The 12,070-nt window shown below is 46.7% G+C and overlaps 2 protein-coding genes across 3 annotated transcripts; both read right to left on the bottom strand.

Annotated features, from left to right (window-relative positions):
- Nucleotides 1-226: 226 nt before the first annotated feature.
- Nucleotides 227-1,359, bottom strand: LOC107390090 (ermin). 2 transcript variants are annotated; one of them, XM_070544430.1, is made up of 3 exons: nucleotides 1,284-1,359; nucleotides 747-1,153; nucleotides 227-683 (listed from the first exon to the last, which is right to left on the bottom strand). In XM_070544430.1, exons 2-3 carry the CDS (start codon nucleotides 1,093-1,095, stop codon nucleotides 370-372), a joined length of 663 nt encoding a protein of 220 aa, XP_070400531.1. In that variant the 5' UTR covers nucleotides 1,096-1,153; nucleotides 1,284-1,359; the 3' UTR covers nucleotides 227-369. The 2 variants fall into 2 exon arrangements, with proteins under 2 accessions (XP_070400531.1, XP_015822106.1); XM_015966620.3 differs by having other exon boundaries at nucleotides 747-1,356.
- A 6,052-nt stretch (nucleotides 1,360-7,411) lies between these two features.
- cytip (cytohesin 1 interacting protein) lies at nucleotides 7,412-11,319 on the bottom strand. Its single transcript, XM_015966618.3, has 8 exons — nucleotides 10,635-11,319; nucleotides 10,415-10,461; nucleotides 10,273-10,327; nucleotides 10,070-10,172; nucleotides 9,880-9,973; nucleotides 9,730-9,796; nucleotides 9,462-9,528; nucleotides 7,412-9,238 (listed from the first exon to the last, which is right to left on the bottom strand). The coding sequence occupies exons 1-8, from the start codon at nucleotides 10,779-10,781 to the stop codon at nucleotides 8,763-8,765; spliced, it is 1,056 nt and encodes a 351-aa protein (XP_015822104.1). The 5' UTR covers nucleotides 10,782-11,319; the 3' UTR covers nucleotides 7,412-8,762.
- Between the last annotated feature and the right edge of the window lie 751 nt (nucleotides 11,320-12,070).

The raw sequence follows: 12,070 nt of genomic DNA on the forward strand, positions 1-12,070 counted from the left end.
GTTCTACGCCTTTAAATATTTTTGAAGTTTTTTTTACAGCCGCTTAAATTGTTCCAGTGTCACAGAATTCTCTTTAAATTATTTATTAAAAGTTTTTATTTAAATTTTTTTAGAAACGTGACAAGTAGATTTAATAAAAGCTAAAGACAAATTAAACAAGCTGATAAGTTCCACTAAACTAAACATATAAATTAATGGTATTATTGGCTATACTGGTGAAACTCCAAAATTTTTTAATATCGTTCATTTATGTCAGTAATTTATCTTAAAAAGTGAAACTAATATATGAGATTAAATTACTGGAATAAATGGACTTTAGCACCATATTCTAACTTTTCGAGTTTCACCTGTAGTCTGAAAAGTAGGTCATCACTGATTCTTTAGGATGAACTCGAACTCCTCTATCCTCTGCCGGGTGTTGCCTCTCTGGATCTTGCGGTACGACACGGTGCTGTATTTGGAAGAATCCAGGTGGTTGAAGGAAATGATGTCTGATTCTTTGGGCTGAGAGGAGGTTGAGTGATCTTGGTTTGGGTTTTGAGGAGCTTTCAAGATCTCCAGGTCTTCTTCAGAGCAACTGTCTGATTTCTGGGGTTTAGCATCACACAGATGTTCTTTGCCCCTCACACCTGGATCCAGGTGTGATCTGGCTTCTTCCATCGTTTCCTCCTTCCTGTAACTTACTGAAAAGAAAGAAAAAGTTTTTGGGGGGTCATTTAATACTTACAAAGCCTTTGCTTTCCTACCTTTTGCTGCTGATTCATTTATCGATTCATCTAAATCCATTAAGCTTGATGGCAGAAACTCTCGAGTTTTCGTAAACTTTTCAGTTTCAGATTTGTGCATTTTTTTAGAATTTCCTTTCTGAAAATGTCTGTTTTCCTCCTCCGTCCATTCGACATCCCATCTCCTCTCTGAATTTTCTTGGTGAGCCATGGCTTCATCTCCTGAGGCGTTATTCTGTTGGTCTGCTTCATCTGCCACACTGTTGACCAGATTTCTGCATTTGTTGCCACTAAAACCAAACAACACGGCAGCTTCTCCGCTCTGACGAGCTTGCTCCTCGTCGCTGTAGAACACAGAGTCATCTCCCATCTCCACTGACCAAGAATCTCTCGCCTCCTCTGTCCTCTCCAGCGTTTCCAGGGCCTTCCTGTTAATGATCTCCAGTAAGTGGGATGCCTGAGCATCTTCTCCTTCTGCACTGATCTTTTGACAATCTGAATTATCCTCCATTGTTCGAGTCTTTAGTAGATTTTAAAGTGAAAGTTAAATATGATCACCTTTATCCAGATCCTGTTGTTGCCTCTGGAGCATGCAGCTTGCTCTCTGGTGTTTGTACCATGCAAGTCTGCGCGTTTGTTGACTCACTGAAGAACAGAGGTTCTGTTGTGGGCCCAACAAATGTTCATTGTAATGCTGGTTGCTGCATATGGAGCAATTGTCTTCATTTTTAAATCTCTGCTTGGTGACAAACTTCTTTCTCTAGCATTTTAAACTTAGAATAGCTTCCTCCCATATTGTCCTATACCTGAAATGGTTTTGCACGTGCAGATCTGGTATGTAACATAAGGACCTTATGCTTTTTTGTCTATTTGTATCGTTCACATGAAATTTTTGTCAACTTACAGTATGTGCAGCACTGTCCATTGTTTGGTAAAAAGTCTGTTTCATCTCAAACTGAACATAATATGCTCAGAAATCTGGAGTTTTTCTACAGAAGGCATCATCTACAGGCAGAAACATGGATTGCATCATAAGCCCTCACTACTTTCAGTGATTACAGCTGGAAGCAACGCCTCTCTCTCATTTGTGGACGAAACCTCTACCTGGGCAACAAAGCTAAAACACATTGTTGTGTGTGTGTGTGTGTGTGTGTGTGTGTGTGTGTGTGTGTGTGTGTGTGTGTGTGTGTGTGTGTGTTCTCTGTGATGGACATCTGTTTGTAAGTAAATGTCCAACGCTATTGGCAAATGCTGAGCACTACTCATTTCACATTACATGGGGCTTTACGGAATGGGGGTGGGCTTAGCAAAAAAATGCATTATCTGTAATGTACTGTGTATAGTACAGTAAGGCTGGAGCTCTTGAGACCTTTGTTTTCCACCCAGTTCTCCCCTCCCTGCAGCTCGGCGCATCTCTGATCGCCGCGGCTCCTGTCTGCTGCGCGGGTTGCCGGCTTGTGGAGCTCTCGGATGGAAACCGATGTTTTCCACCCGGTTCTCCCCAGCGACAGTTCTGCGCATCTCAGATCGCAGCGGCGCTTGTCTGCTGTGCGGCTGCCGGCTTTCAGCAGCTTTCGGGAGTCCTCTGTGTTCCACCCGGTTTTACCCAGCGGTCAGCCCAGTGTATCTCTGACTCAGAAGCTCTGGTGTTGTGCACAGTAGTTAACTCCGGTTGTAGCTAGGTTGCTACCTCCGTTAGCTTAGCTCCCATCTCCGCGTTAGCTTTGGGTTAGCTTCAGGTTAGCTTGTAGCTAGTTCGACCGGGTGTGGTCAGTTGATCCCAGCCTTACAGCTCCACCTTCAGCTCCACCTCTCTTCCATTTTGTGGAATTGTCTGGGCTTGGCGGAACCTGTGACACGGTCAAAATGGTGGTGGTGGTGGCCACCTCACATTTCTCCTCAAAAATGTGTTACTGGAGCCTATGGAAATGAACTGTCCAGTATATATGTCAATGGTTTTGAACTTAGAAGAGTAGCAAACCTACAAAAATGTTCTAGTTAATTTACATTTTCAAATGCAGAGTATTATTTTAGTGTGGCATATGAATTTGATTATTTGAAAATACTATCAACAGACCAAATTCACAGTAAACAAGTTAAGTTTTCTAAATTTTGTTCTTAACATTTCGACTACATGTTTAAAATGGACAACCACTACAAAATAACACTCAATGGCACAATAGAAAATAATATATAAAATGTTTTTCCACTTGTAATGTCATTTATTATCGGGGGCGATGGTGGCACAGGAGTTTAGTGCTTGCCTCGTAATCGGAAGATTGCAGGTTTGAGCCCCACTCAGTCTGTTGTTGTCATTGTGTCCTTGGGCAAGGCAATTACCCCCCCCCCCCCCCCCCCCCCCCCACACACACACACACACACACACACACACCACCCCCAATGCCTGCCGGTGGCGCCTGTGCACAGCTGACTCGCCTCTGTTAGTGCGCCCCAGGGCAGCTGTGGCTACATCGTAGCTCATCCCCACCAGGGGAATGAGTGTGTGAATGGGTGAATGATGGTGTTGTAAAGTGCCTTGGGGGGTTCCAGGACTCTAGAAGGTGTTACATCAAATACAGGCCATTTACCATTTATTATGTTGAGGTATTAAAAGATGTTTTTCTCACGCTAACATGGTGCTCTTGGGTGCCCCCTGGTGATGTGGGGGGCACAGGCAGTCACTTAACTTGCATTCCTGGGTTGGCTCTGCGTTTGTTGCATGTTTTCTTATAAAATTTTGTATTAAAATATGAAAAGCAGAACCTTGTTAGAAGCTGAAGTCATCAACTCTTTGAAACAACAAGTTGAAAATATGAAAGTAGTGACCAAAATCTAAATTGAGAGGGTAAAAAGGGCATTTCTAACATACAATACTGCAGCCTGAATGTAGAAAAATTCTATTTGTTTTCCAGAAAACAGGATCTTTCATGGAGGTAAAGTCAAAGAGTCGGAGTACCCGGCCCGGAGGGTTACCGGGGTCCCACCCTGGAGCCAGGCCTGGGGTTGGGGCCCGTGAGCGAACACCTGGTGGCCGGACTTTCGCCCATGGGACCCAGCCGGGCCCAGGCCAAACCGGATACATGGGCTCATCCAACTGTAGACCCACCACCCGCAGGAGGAACATGAAGGGTCCGGTGCAATGTGGATCGGGTGGCAGACCAAGGCGGGAGCCTTGGCGGTCGGATCCCCGGACAAGAAAACTGGTTTTTGGGACATGGAATGTCACCTCGCTGGCAGGGAAGGAGCAGGAGCTTGTGGCAGAGGTTGAGCGGTACCGGCTAGATATAGTCGGACTCACCTCGACACATAGCATTGGCTCTGGAACCCAAGTCCTTGAGAGGGGTTGGACACTCTCCTTTGCTGGAGTTGCTCCGGGTGAGAGGCGGAGGGCTGGGGTTGGCTTTTTGTTAGCCCTAAGACTCTCTGCCTGTGTGTTGGGGTTTACCCCGGGGGACGAGAGGGTAGCTGCCCTGCGCCTCTGGGTCGGGGAACGGGTCCTGACTGTTGTTTGTGCTTATGGGCCAAATATCAGTTCAGAGTACCCACCCTTTTTAGAGTCCCTGGGATGAGTGCTAGATAGTGCTCCATCAGGGGACTCCATTGTCGTGCTGGGGGACTTCAATGCTCAAGTGGGCAATGACAGCTTGACCTGGAGGGGTGTGATTGGGAGGAATGGCCCGCCTGATCTTTACTCAAGTGGTGTTTCGTTATTAGACTTCTGTGCAAGCCGCAGTTTGGCCATAACGAACACCATGTTCGAACATAAGGATGCCCATCGGTACACTTGGTACCAGGACAGCCTAGGTCGCAGGTAGATGATAGACTTTGTAGTCGTATCATCTGACCTGCGGCCGTATGTTTTGGACACCCGAGTGAAGAGAGGAGTGGAGGTGTCAACTGATTACCACCTGGTGTTGAGTTGGATCAGATGGCAGGGGAAGATGCCGCGTAGACCTGGCAGACCCAAATGCATAGTGAGGGTCTGCTGGGAACGCCTGGCAGAAGAACCTGTTAAGATGGTCTTCAACTTCCACCTCCGGCAGAGCTTTGACCGCGTCCCAAGAGCAGTGGGGGACATGGACTCCGAGTGGGCCTTGTTCCACTCTGCGATTGTTGTCAAGCTCCACACTAGTTTCACTCTAAAGGGACACTTTGGGACAACTCCATCACATTCCAACAATTTTTATTGTCAGTTCAGTGAACATTAGGTTGATAACCTTCAAAGAACAGAGATAAGTGTTAGATGTCACATCATTTATATAAAATACAATAAACAAAGAACTTCTAAACTAAATCTTCCCACACTAACAGTGTAAACAATTAAATTAAAGCATGACTTCAAAGGTCACCCAAAACAACTTCATATCATAAATAAAACAATAGTTACCAACCATTGGCGTCTTTAGAGTCAACTCATTGTTAGAGCTTGCTGTGCTGTTCCTGTTTGGCTGAGGACTGAGAGCCACCACCCTGCATAGGTGTTTTTTATCACCAATCAGTCGCCATTTTGTTGGTGCATTCTGGGAGATGTAGTTCTCAGTGGTGGTGGACCAGTTAGACCTCCATTTACTCAACTTTAACCCAACAATTGTTGAGGCGGCTGTTGCTAGCTGTGGTCACAAGGTGGCCGGTGCCAGTCGTGGTGGCAACCCCTGTACCCGCTGGTGGACACCAGAGGTTCGGGGAGCCATCAGGCTGAAGAAGGAGGCCTACAGAGCGTGGCTGGTCTGTGGGTCTCCGGAGGCAGCAGACAGGTACCGGATAGCCAAGCGGGGTGAAGCAGTGGCAGTTGCCGAGGCAAAATCTCAGGCGTGGGAGGAGTTTGGTGAGGCCATGGAGAAAGACGATCGATCAGCTCCAAAGAGGTTCTGGCAAACTGTCCGGCACCTCAGGAGAGGAAGGCAGCAACTCGCTCACACAGTTTACAGTGGGGATGGGGAGCTGCTGACGTCAACTGAGGCAATAGTCAGACGGTGGAAGGAATACTTTGAGGAGCTCCTCAATCCCACCTATGCGCATTCCGAGGAGGAACCAGAGCCGGGAGGCCTGGGGATGGACTGTCCGATCTCGGGGGTAGAAGTTGCTGAGGTAGTCAAACAACTACACAGCAGCGGAGCCCCAGGGGCGGATGAGGTTCATCCTGGGCATCTCAAGGCTATGGATGTTGTAGGGCTGTCATGGTTGACACGTCTCTGCAACATTGCGTGGTCATCGGGGGCAGTTCCTGTGGAGTGGCAGACCGGGGTGGTGGTCCCCATCTTTAAGAAGGGTGACCTGAGGGTGTGTTCCAACTATAGGGGGATCATACTCCTCAGCCTCCCTGGAAAGGTCTACTCCAAGGTACTGGAGAGGAGGGTCCGATCGATCGTTGAATCTCAGATTGAGGAGGAGCAATTTGGTTTTCGTCCTGGCCGTGGAACTGTGGACCAGCTCTATACCCTTGCAAGGGTGATGGAGGGGCATGGGAGTTTGCCCAACCAATCCACATGTGTTTTATGGATTTGGAGAAGGCTTATGACCGTGTCCCCAGGGGCACCCTGCGGAGGACGCTCCAGGAGTATGGGGTGGGTGGATTTCTGTTAAGGGCCATTCAGTCCCTTTACCAGAGGAGCGTGAGTTTGGTCCGCATAGCCGGTAGTAAGTTGGACCTGTTCCCGGTGAGGGTTGGACTCCGCCAGGGCTGCCCTTTGTCACCGGTTCTGTTCATTACCTTTATGGACAGAATTTCTAGGCGCAGCCGTGGTGTGGAGTGTGTCGAGTTTGGTAGCAGGAGAATCTCATCTCTTCTTTTTGCGGATGATGTGGTCCTGCTAGCTTCATCCAGCTCTGACCTTCAGCTCTTGCTGGGTAGGTTCGCGGCCGAGTGTGAAGCGGCTGGGATGAGGATCAGCACCTCCAAATCTGAGACCGTGGTTCTCGACCGGAAAAGGGTGGCTTGCCAACTCCGGGTCGGGGGAGAGGTCCTACCTCAAGTGGAGGAGTTTAAGTATCTCGGGGTCTTGTTCACGAGTGAGGGTAGGAGGGATCGGGAGATCGACAGGCGGATTGGTTCAGCATCTGCTTTGATGCGAACGCTGAGCCGATCTGTCGTGGTGAAGAGGGAGCTGAGCCAGAAAGCCAGGCTCTCGATTGACCGGTCAATCTATGTCCCAATCCTCACCTATGGTCATGAGCTTTGGGTAATGACCGAAAGAACAAGATCGAGGATACAAGCAGCCGAAATGAGTTTCCTCCGTAGTGTGGCCGGGCTCAGCCTTAGAGATAGGATGAGGAGCTTCGGACATTCGGGAGGGACTCGGAGTAGAACCGCTGCTCCTCCGGATCGAAAGGAGCCAGTTGAGGTGGTTTGGGCATCTGGTCAGGTTGCCTCCTGGACGCCTCCCGGGGAGGTGTTTCAGGCATGTCCTGCCGGCAGGAGGCCCCCGGGTCGACCCAGGACACGTTGAAGAGGTTACATCTCCAATCTGGTCCGGGAATGCCTTGGGGTCCTGCCGGAGTTGCTGGTGGAGAAGGCCGGGGAGAGGACAGTCTGGAGCTCCATAGTTGGGATGCTGCCCCCGCGACCCGAACCCGGATAAACAGAGGAAGACGACGACGACGATGAGAAAACCTTTTTTTAATGTGAATTCGGAAGAGGTAATTTCAATTTTTGTTTGTACTGCATCAATTAAAATGGCACTGAGATATCAGAAAGAAGATAAGACTTTATTAGAATTCCCCTTTGCCAACTTCTAGTTACTGGAAGGCTCTTTATCTCTTTCGATTCAGCAGGAAGTGTTCGAAGTTGGACCTATTATAGGAACCTGGTAAGAGTTTGCTGGTGAATATCTGTTTTTGGAAAGCTTCTGTGCTTTATCTACAATAGAAAAGCATTCTTCCTGTTGCACATACACCTTTCCAGAAAAAGAGAGTTAGAAAGTTTTTTTTTAATTACTTCATAAATTTACACCATCTGGATTTGATGCACAGAAATCAACAGCAGAACTTTCATATTTGCGTATAATCATCAGTAAGTGCAGAAACTAGCAGTGTTAGAGTTTCAGAGCAAAGAAATTCAGTTGAAGCAGATGTGGTTTCGAAGTGATTTTAGAAAAGAAAAAAGAAAAGTAAAGTAGTACTCTTCCGCCCACATCCTGTTTTGAACTAAGCAAGCGTATATGTGTGTACGGTGTAGATTTGGTTTTGGTTTGGGCACCTGGAAGTCTGCTTAAATGTTCTTTAGGTCACATTTTAAAACTGAATGCGCATTATTAAATCTCAATCTGCTCTGGTTAATGCTACTAGCACTGAGGTACAAAAAGGAAATTCTCATTCAAGTTAGTAGGATACAGTAATTCATCTTCTGTACATTTCAGTCTGTCGGGTGTACATTCATCCAACACATTCATTTTGTAATGCTTTCCCACTCATTGTAATTTCAGTGAAGCTCACTGAAGGCTCAAAAAGCATTAAGGTAAACCTTCACCCAAAAAAGGTAGTCCTTTTTCACTTGATGGGTTCACTCAAACCCAAGTTTGAGAAAACTTATAATAGTTCTGTGGTCAATACAAAACATATTTATGAAGTTATTTCCATATAAAGAATATCACATAAAGAGATCTCAGCAGTTTTGATGGTTTAAGCACCTTCCAGAATGAGCCGTTTCAGGTCTCTGTCACTTTAAGAAAACAAGCTGGAGCTGGCCACGCCCACTCATCCCCCGCTCAAGCTGCTGTAAGCTGAGAAGCTCAGATATCTGTAAGGGGCTTGAAGTAGAGCCACAGCTCCTCCAGCCTGGAGATGTCAGAGGGGGCTCTATGCAAATGTCCCCGTTTGTGACATCACAAATGAGGGCCTTTTAAAGCGGCTTGTTTTAAGCATCCAATACCTGAAACCAAACATTGACGGGTGGTTTTGATTTTCACATTTCAAGTGTTTATAGAGGCAGTAGAGACCCACATGGCCACACAAACAGATGCAAAAAGTGAGTTGTGCATAAGATGCCCCCTTTAAAGTGTCCAATCGTATTGTTGTGTCTACACATGGATGACCAGTAGGTCACTGAGTGGGTGTCGCCATCTCCTCCTCTTCCACTGATCTCTGAAGTGCAGGAATTAACTTAAAGATCTGTTGGCGCACAGTGCCTCTCCTGCTCTTTCTGGGCAGAGTTCCAAACAAGGACGAGATCCTCGTCTCATCCCAGGATGGAGATAAGGAGGTGTTGCTGCCGGCCAAGCTGGAGCTGCTGGAGCGGCTGAGGGCTTGGTGGTGCAGGCTGCTGGACGAGAGCCTCTTAGAGGCATCCTGTGTAGGAAAGTCTCTGGAGAAGAAGCAGCCATCATCCGTGGTGCTGATCGCGCTGCCAGGGCTGGGCGAGCTCAGCTCCCCGAACACGCTGGCCTGGTCGCTGTCGTCGGTCATCCCGCTCTTGTAGCTGCTGTCGCTGGAGAAACGTCGGCCGTGGCAAACGACAGGGGAATTCAGAGCAGCCTGGGCCTCCATGAGCAGGTCGAGGCTGCGGTTGTTTAAATTACCTGAGAAAACAAAACAAAGTTGCTGTCAGGAAAAGTTTCCACAACCGGAAGGTCATGCGCGGCTTCTGCTGTATGCTGATTTCTCAGGGAAACACCAGCAGCAAAATCATCGACAGTTTACGCGCAACAGCGTTTCACATGTTGAAGGCTGCTTTAGAAGAAAAGACTAGGCATGTGTGAGAAAGGAAGTGCTGTGGTCTGACAGCTGAGCCAAGCCTCTCACCTCGCAGTAAACGTTTTTCCTGTAATGTGAGCGCCTGGAGCTCCATCAGCTTCTCGCGATGCGACTGCTGCATGGGTGGAAGACATCACAGTTATGATTTACTAAATATGTCAGCTCAAAAAGTAAGGATTATAAATGAGAAAAGAGGCAATGGATTGACCTTTAGCTGCGTATCTATTTAAAAAGTGACTGTTTTTAGCTTCCAGGTGGGCTCTTGCAGGCTGATGAGCCCTTTTTAGAGCTGCTCAACACCAGTGAAGGGACTCACCTTGAGTTGGTCCAATCTCTTCTCCAGCTCTATCTGCTTCAGGATGTTCACACACCCAGTCTCCATCCTGAAACCAGATGATGACATAGTTATTATGCTAGTTTTAAATAAATAAGTGACATTTTGTTAAAGATCAGTGTTTTCTCTCACTTTAGGTTGTTGGTCGATTCTCGTATTAGATTAAGCACGAGTTCATGAGAGAGTCCTTCTATGCTGACCCCGTTGACAGTAATGATGACATCACCTATGACAAATAAAGTGAGAAATCATTATGGGATGAGTTTTGATGGGTTATCGTGTCTGAGTTGGGTCTATGTGGAGGAGGATGTGGGTGGTTTACCTGCGGTCAGCCCGGCACTCTCAGCGACGCTGTCCTCCTTCACCTTGCTTATGAAGGTGCACATCTCCACTGCAGAGCTGGTTTTCTGCTTCAATCCATATGTCTGCAAACAATAGGATCACACAAAAAAGCACTGTCATGCAAAACTATCATCTCCATCATAAGCAGAATGTGCATTTTACTACGCTTAAAGTAGAGCTTACCTGGATTTCAAATCCGAATGTTTCATTGTCGTGCTTCTCCAAAACGGTTGAGGTTCTGTGCAGAAGATTGTTGCAAGAATAATTGAGCGATGCGAACTTTTGTATGTAATAAATCTAAAACGGAGCGTTCTGGTCTGCTTACCTTTGTGGGTCTGAGTAATCAACCAGTGAGGTGGTGGTTGGCTTGGGCTGCAGATGGGAAAAAACGTTTCTTTTAAAAAATAATCAAAAATATTTCAACCTTTCATTAAAATGTTCTTTAGCTAATCCTTGTGTGAAGTTTGCAGTTATGAACCAGTTTTGACAAAAAGCCGTGTTAAAGATCATGCTTTATACAAACAGCAATTGGCTTGTCGTCTCACCTTGCAGGCTCTAGGTTGAGTTCCAGCGTTCTGTCGGTGTCGATCAGTGTTCCCCCTCAGTGAGCGCCGGTACCACAGAGGCTTCTTCTTCAGACTGTTCTCCTGCACCTCCTGGCTGCTCTCCCGCTGAAGTCCATTAAAATTCATGGTGTTTAAGTGGAGTTTGTTCTCAAAGCATCATCTTGTCCCGCTGCAGCGGCTCTTCTGTGATTGTGTGGCCCTGACCCGCTGTGCTGCCAAAAGCCAAATGTGTGACAGCGGAAATCCACGTCATGTGAGGGTTGTGGCGGACCTGCATCTGCAGATCACAGCCTACCACGCACCTATTTTCCTGTTCACCTCCTTTCAGCTTTTTCTCTCTCTTTCTTTAGAAGTGCTGCTCTGCTGTCTCGAAACGGGGAAAAGAGGAAGAGTGCTGATGCTATTGTGTCTAATTCCCCCCTTCAAAGAGTCCCTTTACTTTTTGTAGTCATAGCAATTCGATTTATGGTCTGTCAGAAAGCAGCAATGCATGAAAAGTTGCCACCTCACTCCCGCAGCAGCACCTGCTTGCACACTTTTTCACTCTCCGTTTCTCAATGGGCTAAGCCTCGGTCCCTGTGTTCTGCCAAGCAGGCAGACTTGTCTTGTGAGGGCGGACAAAAGGCTCAGGGGCCAGATTCGAACGTTTAAAACACATAGCATGGGTCATTGGGCTAAAAGCATCAGACATGGTTGGATCAGATGAACAATCACACACTGGGCCGGACAGAAGTCAGGGAGACTGTGGTAAACGAGTTAAAGGAACTTCTCTCTCTGCAACACTTGTGATTTTTTAAATGTCTTCATGGAAACCTGAAAACTGTTTCAGCAACAGTGCATTAGAAAAACACATGAAAGATTCCTGAAATAATAGGTTGCGTCACAGTAATCCACTCCGTTCCACTGATCCTCCGCTGGCCAGCTGATCACGAGACTGTCTGGAACATTTCAGAGGACGCTGCAAATCCCCAGCCACCCCATTAGATATTACATCGCGTCCAAAAAAACATTTTAGTTATCTGTTCTGAACACCAAACCCTGTCTTTTTCATTAAAAAATAAAGCTATTTGACAAGCTGTGACAAACTAGACTCAAGATCTGTTTAATTTCTGCTAAAATTTGGACATTTTATCCTCTTTTTGCAAAGAAAATGTGCATTTTTAAATAGGCATCCACAGATGTGTGTTCTTCTGTACAAACTAATATCCTCGTCTTCAGCAGCTCCTCAGCCCTTTTGCAGAAGCATCATTGTTTCAAGTGTCTTTATAATTTGCATATTTGTCTACCAGTTTCCTCACATATGCTGCCTGTTTCAAATCCCCCCCAGCAACAACTAAGTGGGTTTTATCTGTCTAGTTCAATAACCCTTTTACTTCTTTTTATTAGTTGATTTGTCAATGTGCATAAGAGTTTCT

This window comes from Nothobranchius furzeri, chromosome 14 (genome assembly GCF_043380555.1).
Source record: "Nothobranchius furzeri strain GRZ-AD chromosome 14, NfurGRZ-RIMD1, whole genome shotgun sequence".
Taxonomy (NCBI): Eukaryota; Metazoa; Chordata; class Actinopteri; order Cyprinodontiformes; family Nothobranchiidae; genus Nothobranchius; species Nothobranchius furzeri.

Excerpts from the sequence above, each read along its gene's own strand:
- LOC107390090 (XM_015966620.3), bottom strand. The coding sequence starts at position 1,236 with ATGGAGGATAATTCAGATTGTCAAAAGATCAGTGCAGAAGGAGAAGAT. Across the intron at positions 684-746 it reads AAATGAATCAGCAGCAAAAG|TAAGTTACAGGAAGGAGGAA; the intron begins GTAGGAAAGCAA and ends CTTTCTTTTCAG.
- cytip (XM_015966618.3), bottom strand. The coding sequence starts at position 10,781 with ATGAATTTTAATGGACTTCAGCGGGAGAGCAGCCAGGAGGTGCAGGAG. Across the intron at positions 10,328-10,414 it reads GATTACTCAGACCCACAAAG|AACCTCAACCGTTTTGGAGA; the intron begins GTAAGCAGACCA and ends TCTTCTGCACAG. Across the intron at positions 9,797-9,879 it reads GAATCGACCAACAACCTAAA|GATGGAGACTGGGTGTGTGA; the intron begins GTGAGAGAAAAC and ends ATCTGGTTTCAG.